The sequence below is a fragment of the Pseudophryne corroboree genome, chromosome 4 (genome assembly GCF_028390025.1).
Source record: "Pseudophryne corroboree isolate aPseCor3 chromosome 4, aPseCor3.hap2, whole genome shotgun sequence".
In the NCBI taxonomy this organism is placed as follows: Eukaryota; Metazoa; Chordata; class Amphibia; order Anura; family Myobatrachidae; genus Pseudophryne; species Pseudophryne corroboree.
Window position 1 is genome coordinate 871,846,861 of NC_086447.1, and position 22,480 is coordinate 871,869,340.

Here is a 22,480-nt window from a genome sequence, read left to right on the forward strand (position 1 = left end):
TGTTGTGTTTGCATGAGTCCAGAGCATGCACAGCTCATGGGTAAACATTGATTGGTTGTACACCACAGGGCGGGCTTACCCCCTGTGGTAGAGGGTCTTGGAGAGGGATAAAAGGAGGGCAGTTGGCCCATAGGAGTGTGTATTGTAACATCTTCTTCTGCTGAAACATCTTATTTGTATGCTGTTTGCCCCTAGCAATAGGGAGGAGCCTTTTTAAAGGTTTTTGAGCAATAAAACACCTTTGCCTCAAGAAGACTGCTTCATCTTGTGACCAATAGGGTTAGGCCAAACCTAGCCCCGTTCTCCGGCTGTCCAGGGAAGCACCTGACGTCTCCAAGCTCCGCCTTCCGCCAGCTACCGGTAGAGGCCTAGCAAGTGGCTAGTGGGGATTCGTCGACACCACACAGGTGTGGTAAAGCAGTGCGTCGGCACATACAGAGCAGAACCGTGGTTCCAAACGCCACGGCAGGTTAGGAGTTTGGTGGTGGCAGCGAGAACCCGCCCACAGCGCAGTGGGTGGAGTCAGTAACAGGCGGTTACTGACGGTAAGCGGGAATCCCCTATGTGGTCAGGCCTCGTGCGGCTTGACCTTCCATTCTGTGCGCAGTCAACGGGACGCGGCAAGCGGCGAGTGCTTCCGTACGGTATCGTCCTGTCACAGAAATTGGTGGCATAGTGGTGGGATAATCCCAGGCGGCTTTTCATCACCTGATTGGAGAAGCCGAGTTACTCAGGAGAGGAGTAACTGCAGCGCAGGAGAACGCACAAGATGGCGGAATTCAGCGGAATGTCCAAGGAGGATCTGGAGATCGTATGCCAGGGGAAGGGTGTGGATATCCCTTCCAACGCGTCCAGAAGCGTCATGAAGGCGGCGCTCAGGAGCGTGGAGGAGTCTCATCGGGCGGAGGTGGAAAGCACTGACGGCGTCAGCATCGCAGAGGACGGCCCAACAGTGGACCTTCGTAAGGAACCGGTGAGAACCACAAGCCCCGCCCTCTCTCACAGCAGCAATGTTTCCCAGCAATCCCTAGCAGGGCCAGGATCCCAACGTCCCAGGGGGGGCGGCCCGGATACCCTAGCAGATCGGCTAGCGGAATTGGGGGAAAGGGCAACGGAGCAAGAGCGCTTGATCATCATCCAGATGTGGCGTGATGAGCGGGCACCACAGGCCGTGGTACCCCGGGAGCCGTTGTCAGCTGTTGTACACAGATCAGGACGTATTCAGTTTGCCAAGTTTGCAGACAGTGATGGGGACATTGATGGACATTTGCAAGTTTTTGAAAGGACTTGTAAACTACACGATCTACCCAAGTCAGAGTGGGTGAGACACCTTGTGCCCACTTTGCATGGAGAGGCCTTGGAGGCCTATCGAGGAGTGGCGACGGAGGACTGTGGGAACTACGACGAAGTCGCGAAGGCCCTCCTCCAGCGATTCTTCATCACTCCCGAGTCTTACAGGAAGAAATTCAGAGACTTGCCCAAGAATCCTAGCAGCACCCATGAGCAGTTCGCCACCCAGCTGCGGCAGTACGTGGTGAAGTGGGTGAAGGATTCGGAAGCCACTACATGGGACGCACTGATCGACCTGATCTGCAGGGAGCAGTTCTACCGCCGGTGCGCCCAAGAAGTGAAGGAGTGGGTGCTAGATCGGGAGCCACCCAGCTTAAAGATGGCTGCCCCCCAATTAGCCGACAAGTATGTGGCAATTCGGCCACGGGGGCAGAAGCGCCCCGCCAGCAGCCAGCTCCAACAGACTGTACCACCAAGGGGACCCCCCTCTTCAGCTCATCACCCCCAAAGACAAGCATCTTCCAACCCGGGTGCTCTTGGCCAGCAACCGCACCGCAGCGTCCCTGCAACTGATCAGAGATCATCGGTGCCACGACTGGAGAAGAAGTGCTACGGCTGTGGGAAAATCGGACATCTGAGGATGAACTGTCCTGCATCCCAAGCACCCCAGACTCGTGCCCCAAATCCGAGTGCTGGAGCCCGGCTCGCTTGTTTGACGAGAGGAGATGAGCCTACAGAGACTGTTCCCCCTCCAGTCAGTCCGATGGAGTGTGGCGAGAGACAGGTGCACTCTGCGGAGAGAGTCACCTGCATGGCCAAACAGCCCCTACACAACCTGTGGAGGCACCTGCAGCCAGTCCACGTGGGACCCCTGCAGGGAGAAGGCCTAAGAGACTCTGGGGCCTCAATCACTGTGGTGAGCCCCCACCTTATAGATCCTGCTGCCGTATTGCAGGGTCGCACTGCCACGGTCACCCTGGCAGAAGGAACAGAAAAAGCGGTTCCCATGGCAAGAGTCTACCTGGACTGGGGAGCTGGACCAGAGTTGCGAGAAGTTGCCGTCATGGATGGTCTCCCAACTGATGTGGTCCTAGGAAATGATCTGGGTGGTGGGATCGTCACTATGTTTGTTGGCGCCATTCCCCGGAGTCAAGTTCCAAAACCACCGTTGACATCAGCTACTCCAGCACAGCCCAGCCCAGAGGAAAAGACTACAGCTGCTAGACAACTGCCAGCACAGCCAACCACAGCATCAACCAGCCCAGAGGAAAAGATCACAGCGGCTAGATCAGTACATCGACCCCGCATGCCTTTTGCCTCTGGTATGCCTACGTCCCCTAGCTACGCAGAGGATGTCGGTTCCAGCTCGTGTGATCCTGTGGGGGTGCCCAATGATGCTCCTGACCCAAGTGGTTTGCCAACTCCGGCGGTGAGTATGAGAAACCACTCTGACTTTTCCATGACTGACCCCTACCAGACTGACCCCAGTAGTCCCCACCTAGATCCCCCTGTAGTGTGTCCCAATTTAGGAGAGATTGAGGGCCACAGGCAGGAGTTTAGGGAGGCTCAACTCTCTGACCCATCCCCGAAAGGCATGAGGCGCCACTCTGGCAGCGGCCTTGACAGGGTTGGGGCGGGGAGGTTGACCTGGCGGGAAGGGTTAAGGTACAGGGTAGCCAGGAAAGTGGGAGGGGATAGACCAGATAGGGAATGTGTCCAACTGGTCCCCTCAGGGAACGTTCCTGCGCAACCGGTGTCGGTTGCCAGCGAAACCCCTTTGGACAGCAACCCGGAGACAGACCGTACCCTGAAGTGCCTGACACAGAGCTTACCCTGGTCTGGAATGTCGGATGACGCCCAGACCAAATGTAAGGCTGGTGCCATGCGTTGGCAGCCGGGGCACTCCAGCGTTTGTGTTGTCTCTGGGCCTCTGCCCATAGGAGAAACCTTGCAGCAAGTTGCTGTGGACATAGCAGGTCCCTTGCCTGTGCACAGTAGATCGGGGAAGACACGCAGCCTCCCTGTAGTGGATGCCACACAGGATCCAGAGGCTGGTGGTCTGGCCGCCATCACTGTGGCACAGGTAGCGGACGAGGAGGAAGGAGTAGGCCTAGGTGACAGGGTAGGTTTCCCGAGTCATAGGTCGACAGAGGAGGATTGGAGGGCAGGTCTGACAGTAAGGGCAGACAGTTGCCAGATAGGTATGACGGAGGTGCAGTGCCTGGGGCACCATGTGGGAGGAGACAGGGGTAGGCCCAACCCAGAGGGGGTGGAGGCGACCAGAGGCTGTCCCCGACCCACATCACCCAGACCGGTACTGACCTTAGAACCTGTAAGGCCCTACGGACATGTTGTCATTGACTTTAGTCCTGTAGTGAACCCCTTGACAGAGATGGCTAGGAAGGGCATTCCCAAGTCAGTGGACTTTGCACCCGCTTGCGAGTTGGCATTCCAGTCATTGAAGGAGGCTCGGGTACCCGCTCCCGTGCTGATGGCGCACATTCTTGACCAGGACTGTGTGTTACGAACTATTGCGCCACTGCACGGACTGGGAGCTGTACCGAGCCAGAAAGAGCCATATGGGCAGGAGCACCCTGTGGCCTGTTTGAGCAGTATACTGCTATTGTGGGAGGTGGGGTATGCCACAGTTGGGACACCGTGGGTGGCACTTGTTTGTAACCGGCCCCCCACCGTGGTGACTTACCACCTACCTGTTAGGTGGCTGCAACCTACCTTGGGGAAATTGGACAGACTTTTGTGGTGGAGCCTTGAACTTGGACTTCAGGTGGACTATTTGAACATTGTGCACCCACGAAGAGAGGCCCACTGCACTATGGATGAACTGTCTAGGCCGGAACCTACACCCCCCAGGTAGCGTCCCCTTCACCCCAACGGACTGCGGGACCAGGACCCAAATCGTTGGGACATGGGTCCCTGGTTGACCCGCTTGAATGGGGGGGGAGGAGTGTGGCCGGAGAGCCCCCAGCCACGAGGCAAATGGCCGCCCTGGCACTGAAGGGGTTAATCCCTAGTGCCCGGCGGCATTTGCAAGGACAAAGGGGCTCTTGGCGCCAAATTTGAAAGATACTGTGGGCGCTAGGCGCCGTGTTTATAACAGTGTACAAAATGTTTAACATGCTGTATTTTAAATGTGCCGTGGTCCCGGACCCCTCCGGAGACCACGGCAGGGAGGACAGCCCCCGGCGCGCTCAGCAGAGTGTGCACGCCGGGGGAGAGGAGGCAGCCGCTGACCGCCGGAGTCCGGGAGCTCCGCTCCCGGCAGCGGTCAGTGTAGCCCCGGGCGCACTGGAGTGTGCGCGCCGGGGAGAAGGGTGAGCGCTGCGGCTGGGAGCTCGGCTCCCGCTGCAGTGCTCTATGTGAGAGCCGCCGCTGGGGGCCGGGAGCTCTGCTCCCAGCGCCTCAGCACAGCACGGGTGGCCAGCCACAGCAGCCGGGACGGACGTCCCGGGCTGCTAGCCGGCGAGGGGGGTGCGCTGCAGCCCGGCTCCCCGCCGGACGCTGCAGCGAGGCCACCAGTCAGGCGCCGCTCAGGGGGGACCGGGCTAGCCGGCTCCCTAGCGGCGTGGGCACATTAGGCGGGCCAGCAGGATGGTGAGCGCTGGGGTCCGGGAGCTACGCTCCCGGCGCCTCAGCGCTGAAACAAGCCAGGGTCACGGCGGCCGGGACAAGTGTCCCGGTCCGCCGGACTTCGGTACAGGGGGGTGCGCCGCTGCGTGCGGCGAGGCCACTGATTAGTGCCTCCCTGGGGGGACAGGGAGAGCCAGCTCCCTGGAACCCCAGAGGCAGAAAAGCAGGCTGGAGGATGGGGGAAGCCAGCCCCATACCTCCAGCACACAGAGAGCCCTCGCAGCCAGGCTGCAGGGCTAGGGAAGGCACTGCAGTGCCTGAGTATGTAGAGTCTGTGCAGGGCACAGGCTCAGTGTATATTTAACAAAGGGAAATGTACAGTGTGATTTAAAAATGTAATGTATTTAAAGATAAAATGCACTTACTTGATTGTGTGTCCCAGGAGGGGGGAATCCATAGCTGTGCAGGCTGATGGATTCTCCCAGACCTTTTCCCTAAAAACGGAATGCATTCCCATCCAGCCTCACAGTTCCAATAGGGACAGGGAGAAAGAGAAGCAGCTCAGCTATAGAACAAGCTGAGGGGTTTCTTGGAGCTCCATGGAGATCAGCCGTAGTGGCCAGGAAACCTGGACCGGGGGGCCAGGCTGCCCAGCTCTGGAGCCCAAATCCAGGCTGCAGGCAGTGAGAGGGGTCCCGGGCAGGTTTCTGGAAGTCAGTTTAGGAGGGAAAAACTTCCCCCCAGCCAGACTGAACGGCACCGTGGGAGTAGCCTGCTCTCCCAGATGGGAGAGACAAAGGAGACCGGCCACTCCCCACTGTCCATTGGGAACAATGTTGTGTTTGCATGAGTCCAGAGCATGCACAGCTCATGGGTAAACATTGATTGGTTGTACACCACAGGGCGGGCTTACCCCCTGTGGTAGAGGGTCTTGGAGAGGGATAAAAGGAGGGCAGTTGGCCCATAGGAGTGTGTATTGTAACATCTTCTTCTGCTGAAACATCTTATTTGTATGCTGTTTGCCCCTAGCAATAGGGAGGAGCCTTTTTAAAGGTTTTTGAGCAATAAAACACCTTTGCCTCAAGAAGACTGCTTCATCTTGTGACCAATAGGGTTAGGCCAAACCTAGCCCCGTTCTCCGGCTGTCCAGGGAAGCACCTGACGTCTCCAAGCTCCGCCTTCCGCCAGCTACCGGTAGAGGCCTAGCAAGTGGCTAGTGGGGATTCGTCGACACCACACAGGTGTGGTAAAGCAGTGCGTCGGCACATACAGAGCAGAACCGTGGTTCCAAACGCCACGGCAGGTTAGGAGTTTGGTGGTGGCAGCGAGAACCCGCCCACAGCGCAGTGGGTGGAGTCAGTAACAGGCGGTTACTGACGGTAAGCGGGAATCCCCTATGTGGTCAGGCCTCGTGCGGCTTGACCTTCCATTCTGTGCGCAGTCAACGGGACGCGGCAAGCGGCGAGTGCTTCCGTACGGTATCGTCCTGTCACACCCGACTTCCAACTGTTCCCTGGATCTTGCCCTTATCAGGAGATCGTCCAAGTAAGGGATAACTAAAACTCCCTTCCTTCGAAGGAGTATCATCATTTCGGCCATTACCTTGGTAAAGACCCGGGGTGCCGTGGACAATCCAAACGGCAGCGTCTGAAACTGATAGTGACAGTTCTGTACCACAAACCTGAGGTACCCTTGGTGAGAAGGGTAAATTGGGACATGTAGGTAAGCATCTTTGATGTCCAGAGACACCATATAGTCCCTGTCTTCCAGGTTTGCAATCACTGCTCTGAGTGACTCCATCTTGAATTTGAACCTTTGTATGTAAGTGTTCAAGGATTTAAGGTTTAAAATTGGTCTCACCGAGCCGTCCGGCTTCGGTACCACAAATAGTGTGGAATAGTACCCCTTTCCCTGTTGTAGGAGGGGTACCTTGATTATCACCTGCTGGGAATACAGCTTGTGAATGGCTTCCAATACTGCCTCCCTGTCTGAGGGAGACGTCGGTAAAGCAGACTTTAGAAAACGGCGAGGGGGAGACGTCTCAAATTCCAATTTGTACCCCTGAGATACCACTTGAAGGATCCAGGGGTCCACTTGCGAGTGGGCCCACTGCGCACTGAACTTCTTGAGACGGGCCCCCACCGTGTCTGCTTGTAAAGCCCCAGCGTCATGCTGAGGACTTTGCGGAGGCGGGAGAGGGCTTTTGTTCCTGGGAACTGGCTGTTTGTTGCAGCCTTTTTCCTCTGCCACGGGGCAGAAATGAGGCGCCTTTTGCCCGCTTGCCCTTATGGGGCCGAAAGGACTGCGCCTGATAGTACGGCGTCTTCTTAGGTTGAGAAGCTACCTGGGGTAAAAATGTGGATTTTCCAGCAGTTGCCGTGGCTACCAGGTCTGATAGACCTACCCCAAATAACTCCTCCCCCTTATAAGGCAATACTTCCATGTGCCTTTTAGAATCCGCATCACCTGACCACTGCCGCGTCCATAAACCTCTTCTAGCAGAAGTGGACAGCGCGCTAACTCTTGATGCCAGTCGGCAAATATCCCTCTGTGCATCACGCATATATAGAAATGCATCCTTCAAATGCTCTATAGTCAGTAATATACTGTCCCTATCTAGGGTATCAATATTTTCAGTCAGGGAATCCGACCATGCCAGGCCCGCACTGCACATCCAGGCTGAGGCGATTGCTGGTCGCAGTATAACACCCGTGTGAGAGTATATACATTTTAGGATATTCTCCAGCTTTCTATCGGCAGGTTCCTTTAGGGCGGCCGTATCAGGAGAGGGTAGTGCTACCTGTTTTGACAAACGTGTGAGCGCTTTATCCACCCTAGGGGGTGTTTCCCAACGTGCCCTATCCTCTGGCGGGAAAGGGTACGATGCCAATAACCTTTTAGGAATTATCAGTTTTTTATTGGGGGAAACCCACGCCTCATCACACACTTCATTTAATTCCTCGGATACAGGAAAAACTACAGGCAGTTTTTTCTCACCAAACATAATACCCTTTTTAGTGGTACTTGTATTATCAGAGATATGCAATACATTTTTCATTGCTTCAATCATGTAACGTGTGGCCCTAATGGAAGTCACGTTTGTCTCCTCATCATCGACACTGGAGTCAGTATCCGTGTCTGTGTCTGCCATTTGAGGTAACGGGCGTTTTAAAGCCCCTGATGGCGTTTGAGACCCTGGGACAGGCACAAGCTGAGTAGCCGGCTGTCTCATGTCGTCAACTGTCTGTCGTAAAGAGCTGACACTGTCACGCAATTCCTTCCATAAGCTCATCCACTCAGGTGTCGACTCCCTAGGGGGTGACAACTGTATAATAGGCAATTGCTCCGCCTCCATCTCATTTTCCTCCTCAAACATGTCGACACAATCGTACCGACACACCGCACACACACAGGGAATGCTCTGATAGAGGACAGGACCCCACTAGCCCTTTGGGGAGACAGAGGGAGAGTATGCCAGCACACACCAGAGCGCTATATATAAACAGGAATACCACTATAAAATGTGCTTTTCCCTTTATAGCTGCTGTAAGTATCAAAACTGCGCCAAATTAGTGCCCCCCCTCTCTTTTTTACCCTTTTCTGTAGTGCAGGACTGCAGGGGAGAGTCAGGGAGACGTCCTTCCAGCGGAGCTGTGATGGAAAATGGCGCCTGTGTGCTGAGGAGATAAGGCCGCCGAGAAGGGGACGGAGCCTTTCTCCCGCTTTTTTGTAAGTTCTGGCAGGGGTTAAAATACATCCATATAGCCCTGGGGGTTATATGTGGTGTATTTATGCCAGCCAAGGTGTTTTACATTGCTGCTCAGGGCGCCCCCCCTAGCGCCCTGCACCCTCAGTGACCGGAGTGTGAAGTGTGCCTGAGTAACAATGGCGCACAGCTGCAGTGCTGTGCGCTACCTTGTTGAAGACTGATGTCTTCTGCCGCCGATTTTTCCGGACCTCTTCTTGTTTCTGGCTCTGTAAGGGGGCCGGCGGCGCGGCTCTGGGACCGAGCTCCGAGGCTGGGCCTGTGTTCGGTCCCTCTGGAGCTAATGGTGTCCAGTAGCCTAAGAAGCCCAATCCACTCTGCAAGCAGGTGAGTTCGCTTCTTCTCCCCTTAGTCCCTCGATGCAGTGAGCCTGTTGCCAGCAGGTCTCACTGAAAATAAGAAAACTAAAACTAAAACTTTCACTAAGAAGCTCAGGAGAGCCCCTAGTGTGCACCCTTCTCGGCCGGGCACAAAAATCTAACTGAGGCTTGGAGGAGGGTCATAGGGGGAGGAGCCAGTGCACACCAGGTAGTCCTAAAGCTTTTACTTTTGTGCCCAGTCTCCTGCGGAGCCGCTATTTCCCATGGTCCTTTCGGAGTTCCCAGCATCCACTAGGACGGTCAGAGAAATTTAGGAATTTAATACCTACCGGTAATTCCTTTTCTCCTAGTCCGTAGTGGATACTGGGGGGCTTGCACTTTAGTACCATGGGGTATAGATCAGGTCCACTGGAGCCTGGCACTTTAAAACTTTTAGTGTGTGTGTGTTGGCTCCTCCCCTCTATGCCCCTCCTACCAGACTCCGTCTAGGAAAACTGTGCCAGAGGAGACGAACATAATGAGAGAACAATACAACAGCGATGTGGCAACAAGCCAACACACAACCCTGAACGAAAAGGAGGGCGCTAACCAGAAGAGGATAGCAACACCAACCAAACCTGGATAGCACGGCTATCTCAACAACATAATAGGACCGCAACATCGGTCCACGCAAATACTTACACAGGTAAGCAGGAACGAAGCACTGAGGCGGGCGCCCAGTATCCACTACAGACTAGGAGAAAATAAATTACCGGTAGGTATTAAAATCCTATTTTCTCTTACGTCCTAGTGGATACTGGGGTCTTGTACTTTAGTACCATGGGGAAGTCCCAAACGGGTGGGAGAGTGCTGAGACCCCTGCAAAAGCACCTGACCAAACTGAAGGTCATCCTTGGCCAATGTATCAAACCTATAGAATTTCACAAAAAGGTGACTGAACCAGACCAAGTAGCAGCTCGGCACAACTGTAGGGCCGACACACCCCGGGCAGCCGCCCAGGGGGACACAACCGACCTTGTCGAGTGGGCCTAAATAGACTACGGCAAGGATAAACAGCAAGTCAGATTTCCGATCACGGGCCGTCCTTTTGACATAAATCTTCAGAGCACTGACTACATCCAAGGTCTCAGGGCCAACGGTAGCGTCAGACAACACCGGAACCACAATAGGCTGATTCACATGAAAAGCTGACACCACTTTAGGCAAAAATTGAGTCCTCGGTTCCGCCCTGTCTTCATGAAAAATCAAATAAGGGCTCTTACAGGATAAGGCCCCTAATTCCGAGACACGCCTGGCAGACGCCAAAGCCAATAACATAACCGTCTTCCAGGTGAGAAATTTCAACTCCACCCTATGTAAGGGGTCAAACCAGTCCGATTGGAGAAAGGACAGAACCACATTTAGGTCCCACAGAGCCATGGGAGGTACAAAGGGCGGTTGTATATGAAGAACTCCCTTTAGGAATGTCTGTACTTCTGGCAACAGGGCAAGTTGTTTTTGGAAGAAAATAGAGAGTGCCGAAATCTGGACTTTAATGGAGTCTAAACGTAGGACCATATCCACCCCCGCTTGCATGAAAAGTAGAAAACGACCAATTCTAAATTCCACCGGAGAAACCTTTCAACTTTCACACCAGGAAACATACACTTTTTCCAGATACAATGATAATGCTTTGACATCACCATCTTCCTGACACGGACCATGGTGGAAATATCCCTGGAGGGAAGACCCTTTCTTGCTAGAATCTCCCTCTCAACCTCCAAGCCGTCCAACGTAGCCACTGTAAGTCTGGATAGACGAACGGGCCTTGCTGAAGAAGATCGTCTTGGAGCGGCAAAGGCCAGGGATCCTCCAGAGACATGGTCAGGAGATCCGAGTACTACGCCCGTCCAGGCAATTAGAATTGCCTGAACGCTTCCCTTCTTAGCCTTTTTAGCACCCTTGGGATCAGTGGCAGAGGAGGGAACAGGTAGACAAACTGGTACATCCACAGCGTCGTCAGCTCGTCCACTGCTACAGGCTGCGGATCCCTCGTTCTGGAACAGTAACGGCATAGCTGCTTGTTGAGATGAGAAGCCATCAGATCTATCTGTGGACAGCCCCACCGGTGAATTATCCATTGAAACACCTGGGGATGTAGGCCCCATTTCCCCGGATGGAGGTCGTGTCTGCTGAGGAAGTCCGCTTCCGAGTTGTCCACGCCTGGAATGAATATGGCGGAAATGGCCCTTGCGTTGGCCTCCGCCCAGAAGAGGATTCTTGACACCTCTCGCATAGCCGCAAACTTCTTGTTCCCCCTTGTCGGTTTATGTACGCCGCTGCTGTGGCGTTGTCCAACTGAACCTGGATCGCCCGATCCTTCAGGAAAGAAGAAGCCTGCCGAAGGGCATTGTAAATTGCCCCGAGTTCCAGGATATTTATTGGCAGAGCCAATTCCTGTCTCGACCATATCCCCTGGAACTGGACCCCCCTTGGGTCACAGCCCCCCAACCCCGGAGGCTGGCATCAGTTGTCTGTAGAATCCACAAGTGGAAATTGAAACTCCTGCCCTCTACCAGGCGAGGCACGTTTAGCCACCGTAATAGAGAAATCCAGGTTTTCGGAGACAAGGTCACTTCCCGATGCATGTGAAGGTGAGAACTCAACCATTTGTCCAGTAGATCCAGTTGAAATGGCCGGGAATGAATTTGCCGTATTGGATTGCCTCGTAAGCAGCCACCATCTTGCCCAGTAAGCAGATGCAAAGATGTATGGACACCTTGCCAGGACTGAGCACAGAGCGGACCATAGCCAAGGCCTTGTCCATTGGAAGAAACACCTTTTGAGACACTGTATCCAGTATCATTCCCAGGAACTGAAGACATTGGGTCGGTTCCAGGTGAGATTTCTAAAAATTTAGGATCCACCCATGATCCGTAAGAAGGCGAGTAGTCAGATCGATGCAGTGCAGCAGATGCTCCCTGGACACAGCCTTTATGAGGCGATCGTCCAAGTAGGGGACTATGTTGACTCCCATCATGCACAGTTGCAGCATCATCTCCGCCATGACCTCGGAGCTGTGGATAATCCAAAAGGTAAGGCCTGAAACTGGAAATGGTCGTCCAATATGGCGAACCTGAGGTAAGCCTGATGAGGAGGCCACATGGGAATGTGTAGGTAAGAATCCTTGACATCCAGAGACACCAGGAACTCCCCCTCCTCCAGAGCAGACACCACCACCCGCAGATGGGGCGCACCGAACCGTCTGGTTTGGGAACGACAAAAAGACTGGAGTAAAAACCCCTGTTGCATAACGGAGGAGGTACAGGAACCACCACCCCTGTCTGCAAAAGCTTTTGAATAGCCTCTTACAAGGAAACTTTTGCTGCGGGTAAAGCTGGTAAGCCCAACTTGAAAAATCTGTGAGGAGGGAGTGCTTGAAATTCCAGCCGGTATCCTTGGGAAATGAGGTCCCTCACCCAAGGATCCCGGCAGGATGCCGCCCACACGTGGGCGAAGTGTTGAAGGCGAACACCTACCTGAAATTCGCCTTGCTGCTGGGGCCAACCGCAACGCTGAAGGCTTAGCGGCAAGGGATCCGGTGGTCTGGTCCAGGGAGGCAGCAGCTGCAGGTTTACGGGACTAACCACGAGATCCTCTGGGAGTGGAGGAAACCCCTCGGCTCCTGCCTCTGAACCTTGCCACCGGAAAGGACTGTAAGAAGCGTCCTGTGTAAGAATGTCTAGCAGGTGGCGCAGCCGACAGCAGATAGGTAGACTTACCCGCCACTGCTTGGGAAATCCATTTATTTAGTTAGTCTCCAACCAAAGCATCACCTGTAAAGGGAAGATTTTCTACACCCTCTTTGGAATCAGCGTCTGCTGACCGCTGACGCAACCACAGAGCTCTGCGCACCGAAACAGCCATAGCAGTAGTGCGGCCATTAATCTTACACAACTCCTTAATAGCCTCGCTCATAACATTTGCAGCATCCTGTATAGGTTAGAGCAGAATAACGACCTCATCTCGGGGCAAATTGTCCAAACTGTCGATAACGTTATCAGACCACTTGACTATTGCCCTGGAAATCCACCCACAAACAATTGTGGGGCGTTGTGCTGTGCCTGCTGCCGTATATATTGCCTTGAGCGTGGTCTCAATCTTACGGTCAGCTGGCTCTTTTAGGGATATAGCCCCTGCTACCGGCAATACCAAAAAAAATTGACAGTCTGGATACAGACGTATCGACTGACGGGGGTGTTTTTCCATACCTTCCTGTCCTCAGCCAGGAGGGGAAAAGTAGATAATTTTTTTTTAAATTACTTAGATTTTTATCAGGGTTTAACCAAACCTCCCTGGCCAGGGAGTTTAAATCTTTAGACGCCAGGGTCTAACATTAAAGTATAACTCCTCATCTGGTTCGCCTTCTGATCCGGTATGTGGAGAACCTCTCTTACAGCAAAAATGAGAGCCTCCACCCCAGGGGACAGAGAACTGTCCTCATCCACTTCAGGATGATCAGAAACAGCTTCAGACTGGAGCACCTGTGGCAGTGAGCTTCTATGTGACACCACTAGAGGGGGCTGAGTAGCCTTCTTGGCATCTGCTGCTTTAGCCATACAATCAATAGAGTGTTTTAATACCTGTCTCTCTCTTTTAGCTGCAGCTAATTCCGAATTTACATTTTGAATCATGCTTTTAAAGCTGTCTAGCCAGTCAGGTGCCAGTGAGCTGTGTCCCTGTGGAGATAAGGAACATTGCTCACACATGAGTGACCCCGCTGAAGAGGGGGTAAAATTGCAAGCAGCACACATAGTCAAGTCAACAGACATCATACTCAGAAGTAATACACCAATAGCCCACTGACCAACACCCCACACAGACCCTAGAGAGCCCGTGGAGTGACACTGAGGAGCAGACAACAGCACACAGAACACAGCATCACAATGTGTTGAATTAGGTGTATGACCTGATACTAGTGCAGCGGAGCTACCGTTGGCGTGCTCTCCCCTTTGCTATGACCCCCTGGTACCAGTTTACAATCCGTAGCAGTGTGGGTCCTGGAGGAGCGGCGTGCATGCAGCCATTAAGATTCGTAGCAGCAGGAAATGGTGCCTACCCGCCACTGTTCCCGCTCCGGGAAGCCCCACCCCTTGTAATGGCGCACAGTCCCCAATACAGATTATACTGGCCACATACAAAACAGTAAAGCATGTGTTGTTACAGTCCACACAAAGCCTTTTAAGACCGTGAGCACTGCGGGGCAACAGCCCTGAGCCAGTATGTCCGCGGCGGGCACCGCAGCTCTGACCCCGTGACCGCCACATGACTTGCCGACAAACTGCACCGGGGTCCCGCTAACCGGGACCCCGGTCTAACACTCACCGCACCTTGCAACTTCGCCATCTGTTAGAGGGTGGCGGCTAGCTGCTGGCGTGGGCACACATACTAACGATGTGTGATCAGTACCTCAGGAGCTCAGTGTCCTGTCAGCTGGGATTACAAACCATTAACCCTCAGGAGATTGGTTTAGTCCCCCTCTCTAAGTCCCATGAAGCAGATAGTCTGGTTGCCAAACAGAGATAACTGAAAATAATAAACTAAAATAACAATAAAGAAAAAAAATCTCTGGAGCTCCAGAGAAGTGCACCCGGCTCCTTAGGCACATTTTTCTAAACAGAGTCTGGTAGGAGGGGCATAGGGGGGAGAGGAGCCAGCACACACATACACTAAAAGGTTTTAAAGTGCCAGGTTCCAGTGGACCCGATCTATACCCCATGGTACTGAAGTACAAGACCCCGGTATCCACTAGGACGTAAGAGAAAAAGAAAATTGGAGGAGGAATCACTACAGGAGATGATGAGAAAACACGTGGGGCTTAGATAAGGAGAAGAAATAGAGGAGACAGTAGAGATACAGGGAGGGCTTAGATGTGAAGAAGGAAGTATGATACGGAGGAAGAATACGAGGAGTATGTCTCCCTGTCTCACCTTGCCATGTATGTGTTCCAGGACGGCTGTCTGTCTGACATTCCCCACGTGCACCGTCACCTGTACCCCGCGCCTGCAGGAAGTGGCGTGAAATAGAAGTACGATCTCAGCTTCAAACATCCAGCATACGGTTGGGAGCATCTCCGGACTGACCAGTACCATGCCCTGAGAAGAGATGCAGGACACTCACCAATCTGACACCATCTCTATGGAGTGTAGACTCACCTCAGCATGCACTTACCTTTCTGAGCAGGGAGCGGTCAAAGTCCCCAAGTGCAAGTGTAGCGGCTTGTCCAGCACGTAGCACCCGGCACGCGGAGCGGTTGCGCTGGATACTGCACACTTTGAGGGGTAGAAAACTCCCCACATCTGTGGGGCCAACCACGAGGCGCTCACCCTCCTTACACACCCCGCTGGAAAGGGTTAAACACACCAGTCACTATTTCATAATATAACAACATAAAATAACTGCTGAATCTCCCTTCTGTGCGATACTATGCTACGCTGCACACTATCCCCCACACCACTCTGCCAGGCGATATTCCTGTACACACTACACGCCACTCTGCTGTGCAACACTGCGCTGCGGACTGCGCAAGCCACAAAAGCTGCTGATAATCCTCTAAGCACTGCCGCCCACCACCAGCTCCTCTGCCATGTGATACTGCTATACACACTCACCCATTACACACGTGAGGTCCAGCCAGTATATAATCACCTAATGAAGCCCAAAAATCCAGAAGCTGAGCCCGGTCTATATGACACAGGCAGTAAGGAGCCTTCTGAACAGAATACCCATCATTCTACACTTCTTTCATAGACACTAGTTTCTGACACTTACTGTCCTATGAGTGTCGCTTACCTGTACAGCGTTCCTCCCACCACTGTCCCCACTTCAGGAACTGTATAAATCTCATCAACCTGCCGAGAGAACAACATTGCCCTGAGCTGGAGAAATTGTCAATGGGATAAAATACGAGTAACGGTCGTTCTGGGGTCAGGGGGCTATTATGGGCAATATCACTCTAAAAGTTACCCAGTGCTGGAAACTATGTCCCTGTCATACAGGAAATCTTACTTCAAAGTCATAGTCCTATCACTAACCTGGAACAAAGGAGCAGATCTACTCTGAACCCCCCTCTACATCCAATCACTAACCTGGACCTGTAACCCCACTGCAATCACTAATCTGTAACTCCCCCTCCCACTAACAGTCCAAATAATAGCCTGTAACTCCACTGGAAATTCCCCCAACCCCCACCTAAACACACACATGCACACTTATTGTCCAATCACTGTTCAGGAACTCTGTACCTGAAACACCCCACTCACAGTCCAATCACTAACCTGGAGCACTGCATCAGATCCCCCCCGCCCCATTGTCCAATCCAATCACTAACCTGGAGTACTGCATCAGATCTCCCCCCATCTTATTGTCTAATCTAATCACTAACCTGGACACTGCATCAGTGCTCCCCCATCTTATTGTCTAATCCAATCACTAACCTGGAGCACTGCATCAGATCTTCCCACTCACAGTTCAATCCAGTCACTAACCTGGAGCACTGCACCACTGTCCAATACAATGACTAACTTGGAGCACTGCATCCGAAACACCCCACTCACAGTCCAATCACTAACCTGGACACTGCATCGGATCCCCACCCCCCTCTCAAAGTGCAATCCAGTCACTAACCTGGAGCACTGCATCAGATCCCCCCCCCCCCCCTCACTGTCCAATACAATGACTAACTTGGAGCACTGCATCCGAAACACCCCACTCACAGTCCAATAACTAACCTGGACACTGCATCGGATCCCCACCCCCCTCTCACAGTGCAATCCAGTCACTAACCTGGAGCACTGCATCAGATCCCCCCACTCACAGTCCAATCCAGTCACTAACCTGGAGCGCTGCATCAGATCCCCCCTCCCACCCCCACACCTCGCTGTCTAATACAATGACTAACCTGGAGTACTGCATCAGATCCCCCCTCCCACCCCCACACCTCGCTGTCTAATACAATGACTAACCTGGAGTACTGCATCAGATCCCCCCACTCACAGTCCAATCCAGTCACTAACCTGGAGCACTGCATCAGATCCCCCCCCCCCCCCCCCCCACCTCGCTGTCTAATACAATGACTAACCTGGAGTACTGCATCAGATCCACCACCCCCACCTCACTGTCCAATACAATGACTAACCTGGAGCACTGCATCAGATCCCCCCACTCACAGTCCAATCCAGTCACTAACCTGGAGCACTGCATCAGATCCCCCCACTCACAGTCCAATCCAGTCACTAACCTGGAGCATTGCATCTGCACTAGTCACCGCACACTCGATCAGTCATTGTCCTGGAATTCTGCACTGAATGGACCATGCCTGCCCGATCACTAACCTGGAACTCAGGCAGCTGCTGCATCAGCTCTTCCTGCTCTCGACTGTTTGTTAGAGGGGGTAAAATATTCAGGAAAACTTTCAGGAGGTCCAGAGAGTCTCCGGACACACTGGAGAGGGCGAAGATCGGGGTGATGCTGTTGAAAAGAGAGAAAGTCTGGGGATTATTACGCAGTTACAGGAGAACAGAGAGACGCAGAGCCAGTGGGAGAATCAGGGACTGGGGCCGCTCGGTACTTACTTTGGTGACTGAGCAAACTGCTGGGCGGCAGTGACCGCGTCATCCTCAGATCGCACCATGAAAGGCACTTTGTTACACCCGGGCTGCTTTAGTGTACGTTCCAGCTGCCGGAGCGTCCTTTCTACTGTCTGTGGGGAGCAGAGGTCGACTTTACTGACCACCAAAAAAAAAGGCACCTTGAGAGCCATGGCCAGTCCCAGGTGTTCCCGCGTTGTCCCTGCTGCAGAGAGATGTAGGGATCCGTTACATATCTGTACATTACAATTACCATTCTATTGGTGATAATATTACAGCAGAGATTCGGTCCTGACACCATTATAGATGCAGAGAGGTCTTAACACGGATACAATCCCCAGGATTTAGATCTGTGTCAGATCAGCCCAAATGCGTGGCTAATCCCCTCAGAATGAGGCTACTAATAGCAGGGCACACAGGGGGCAAACACTGTGGGGAATAAGTAATAAGGTGCGAGCTCCGTCGGACCAGCACAATCTTGGAGATTAAGGCTGTAGATTTAAAGCCCCATTTCTAAAACCAAACCAGAGATTGCATAGGTTCCCTATTACCTATACCACAGGGAGTATCTCCATCCTTAAATAATGTGGGGTCCGGATAACCACGGCCTGACGCTGCATGTCTACAGACTCCAGTCCCTCTAACTCCTACTGGCTCAATATTGCTCTCTCCCTATAGACCAGGGCTGGCCAAACCGGTCCTCGAGATCTACCAGCAGTACATGTTTTCCAGGCCTCCTGGAGATCTGTAGAATTGTCAGTTAGGAATGAATGCAGCACATCTTATTTAGTAATGACTACACCTGTGCACCAGCTAGGTGGCCTGGAAAATGTGAACTGTTGGTAGATCTCGAGGACTGGTTTGGCCAGCCCTGCTCTAGACTAAGCTCTGAGGAGCAGATCAGCTCTATCCTGTCTCACATCCTCGCCTATGCTTGTTCTGTTTTATGGGAGACTGTGTTTTGTACGACGCATAATTCTGAGGGTCCAGCAGTGGGCAGTTTTGTGGCTCCTTACAAAAATAATCGGCCTTGTCACGTAACGCCTTATCCTCGGATTCGTTTATCACCAAATTATATTATTTCAGGACTAGCCACAGGTCTCATTGAAAGAAACAAGAGCTATCCTTTTAGACGTGGGACCAGTGTCCGAGTCCTTGTATGTGTACGTAGGGACAGTGTTTCTAAGCCGGTAACATGAAACTATTGTGCTGGTCTTTTATGTCCTATCCCTGTGAGAACATGAATAAGTTCCTATTATTCATTTCATCTTAGTAATGGTTTGCACAACGTTTCTAAAGGCCTGTACACACTAGTCAGGGGTGGCCAACCAGTCAGAGACAAAGAGCCAAGGAATCTTGTTCGGTATATCAAAGAGCAGACTTGGGAGATGAAGGCGCACTAGCAAAAATGGGGTGTGATCTTGTGCCTGCTGGGCCACGCCCCTGGTATAAAATACAATGAAAAAGCCACTTCTACATCAAATAATGGAAAAATAAGAATTTACTTACCGATAATTCTATTTCTCGTAGTCCGTAGTGGATGCTGGGGACTCCGTCAGGACCATGGGGAATAGCGGCTCCGCAGGAGACAGGGCACAAAAAGTAAGCTTTTAGGATCACATGGTGTGTACTGGCTCCTCCCCCTATGACCCTCCTCCAAGCCTCAGTTAGGTACTGTGCCCGGACGAGCGTACACAATAAGGAAGGATATTGAACCCCGGGTAAGACTCATACCAGCCACACCAATCACACCGTATAACTTGTGATCTGAACCCAGTTAACAGTATGACAAAATTAGGAGCCTCTGAACAGACGGCTCACAACAAGAACAACCCGATTTTTTTGTAACAATAACTATGTACAAGTATTGCAGACAATCCGCACTTGGGATGGGCGCCCAGCATCCACTACGGACTACGAGAAATAGAATTATCGGTAAGTAAATTCTTATTTTCTCTAACGTCCTAAGTGGATGCTGGGGACTCCGTCAGGACCATGGGGATTATACCAAAGCTCCCAAACGGGCGGGAGAGTGCGGATGACTCTGCAGCACCGAATGAGAGAACTCAAGGTCCTCCTCAGCCAGGGTATCAAATTTGTAGAATTTTGCAAACGTGTTTGCCCCTGACCAAGTAGCAGCTCGGCAGAGTTGTAATGCCGAGACTCCCCGGGCAGCCGCCCAGGATGAGCCCACTTTCCTTGTGGAATGGGCCTTGACAGATTTAGGTTGTGGCAAGCCTGCCACAGAATGTGCAAGTTGAATTGTGCTACAAATCCAACGAGCAATCGTCTGCTTAGAAGCAGGAGCACCCATCTTATTGGGTGCATACAATATAAGCAGTGAGTCAGACTTTCTGACTCCAGCCGTTCTTGAAATATATATTTTCAATGCCCGGACCACGTCCAACAACTTGGAATCCTCCAACTCGTTAGTAGCCGCAGGCACCACAATAGGCTGGTTCAGGTGAAACGCTGACACCACCTTAGGCAGAAAATGAGGACGCGTCCGCAGTTCTGCCCTGTCCGTATGGAAAATCAGATATGGGCTCTTATATGATAAAGCCGCCAATTCTGATACTCTCCTGGCTGAAGCCAGGGCCAGTAGCATGGTTACTTTCCATGTAAGATACTTCATCTCCACCGATTTGAGCGGCTCAAACCAATGGGATTTGAGAAAATCCAAGACTACATTAAGATCCCACGGTGCCACTGGGGGCACAACCGGGGGCTGTATATGTAGTACTCCTTTTACAAAAGTCTGGACTTCAGGAACTGAAGCCAATTTTTTCTGGAAGAAAATCGACAGGGCCGAAATTTGAACCTTAATGGACCCCAATTTGAGGCCCATAGACAATCCTGTTTGCAGGAAATGTAGGAATCGACCCAGTTGAAATTCCTCCGTGGGGGCCTTCCTGGCCTCACACCACGCAACATATTTCCTCCAAATGCGGTGATAATGTTGTGCAGTCACCTCCTTCCTGGCCTTTACCAGTGTAGGAATGACCTCTTCCGGAATGCCTTTTTCCTTTAGAATTCGGCGTTCAACCGCCATGCCGTCAAACGCAGCCGCGGTAAATCTTGGAATAGACACGGTCCCTGCTGAAGCAGGTCCCGTCTTAGAGGTAGAGGCCACGGATCCTCCGTGAGCATCTCTTGAAGTTCCGGGTACCAAGTTCTTCTTGGCCAATCCGGAGCCACTAGTATCGTTCTTACTCCCTTTTGCCGTATAATTCTCAGTACTTTTGGTATGAGAGGCAGAGGAGGGAACACATACACTGACTGGAACACCCACGGTGTTACCAGAGCGTCCACAGCTATTGCCTGAGGATCTCTTGACCTGGCGCAATACCTGTCCAGTTTTTTGTTGAGGCGGGACGCCATCATATCCACCATTGGTTTTTCCCAACGGTTCACAATCATGTGGAAGACTTCTGGATGAAGTCCCCACTCTCCCGGGTGTAGATCGTGTCTGCTGAGGAAGTCTGCTTCCCAGTTGTCCACTCCCGGAATGAACACTGCTGACAGTGCTATCACATGATCTTCCGCCCAGCGAAGAATCCTTGCAGCTTCTGCCATTGCTGTCCTGCTTCTTGTGCCGCCCTGTCTGTTTACGTGGGCGACTGCCGTGATGTTGTCCGACTGGATCAACACCGGCTGACCCTGAAGCAGGGGTTTTGCCAGACTTAGAGCATTGTAAATCGCTCTTAGCTCCAGTATATTTATGTGAAGAGACATCTCCAGGCTTGACCATACTCCCTGGAAGTTTCTTCCTTGTGTGACCGCTCCCCAGCCTCTCAGACTGGCATCCGTGGTCACCAGGACCCAGTCCTGTATGCCGAATCTGCGGCCCTCTAACAGATGAGCACTCTGCAACCACCACAGAAGAGACACCCTTGTCCGTGGCGATAAGGTTATCCGCTGATGCATCTGCAGATGCGATCCGGACCATTTGTCCAGCAGATCCCACTGAAAAGTTCGTGCGTGGAATCTGCCGAATGGAATCGCTTCGTAAGAAGCCACCATCTTTCCCAGGACTCTTGTGCATTGATGCACAGACACTGACCCTGGTTTTAGGAGGTTCCTGACAAGTTCGGATAACTCCCTGGCTTTCTCCTCCGGAAGAAACACCTTTTTCTGAACCGTGTCCAGAATCATTCCCAGGAACAGCAGATGTGTCGTCGGGGTCAACTGAGATTTTGGAAAATTCAGAATCCACCCGTGTTGTTGCAGCACTAGTTTGGTTAGTGCTACTCCGTCTTCCAGCTGTTCTCTGGATCTTGCCCTTATCAGGAGATCGTCCAAGTAAGGGATAATTAATACGCCTCTTCTTCGTAGAAGGATCATCATTTCGGCCATTACCTTGGTAAAGACCCGAGGTGCCGTGGACAATCCAAACGGCAGCGTCTGAAACTGATAATGACAGTTTTGCACCACGAACCTGAGGTACCCTTGATGTGAAGGGCAAATTGGGACATGCAGGTAAGCGTCCTTTATGTCCAGGGACACCATAAAGTCCCCTTCTTCCAGATTCGCTATCACGGCTCTGAGTGACTCCATCTTGAACTTGAATTTTTGTATGTACAGGTTCAAAGATTTGAGATTTAGAATAGGTCTTACCGAGCCGTCCGGCTTCGGTACCACAAATAGCGTGGAGTAATACCCCTTTCCCTGTTGTAGGAGGGGTACCTTGACTATCACCTGCTGAGCAAACAGCTTGTGAATGGCTTCCAATACCGTCGCCCTGTCCGAGGGAGACGTTGGCAAAGCAGACTTTAGGAACCGGCGAGGGGGAGACTTCTCGAATTCCAACCTGTAACCCTGAGATACTACCTGTAGAATCCAGGGGTCCACCTGTGAGCAAGCCCACTGTGCGCTGAAATTCTTGAGTC

The 22,480-nt window shown here is 52.4% G+C and overlaps 1 protein-coding gene across 1 annotated transcript in view; it reads right to left on the reverse strand.

Annotated features, from left to right (window-relative positions):
- Window positions 1-22,480, reverse strand: part of GTPBP2 (GTP binding protein 2) — a 41,629-nt gene that overhangs the window by 4,840 nt on the left and 14,309 nt on the right. Inside the window, exons 7-11 of the mRNA XM_063918793.1 lie at window positions 17,577-17,796; window positions 17,337-17,472; window positions 15,796-15,854; window positions 15,175-15,346; window positions 14,934-15,098 (exon numbers count right to left, since the gene is read on the reverse strand). Of these exons, the coding sequence (XP_063774863.1) occupies window positions 14,934-15,098; window positions 15,175-15,346; window positions 15,796-15,854; window positions 17,337-17,472; window positions 17,577-17,796 (752 nt within the window). The remainder of the gene's footprint in view (window positions 1-14,933; window positions 15,099-15,174; window positions 15,347-15,795; window positions 15,855-17,336; window positions 17,473-17,576; window positions 17,797-22,480) is intronic.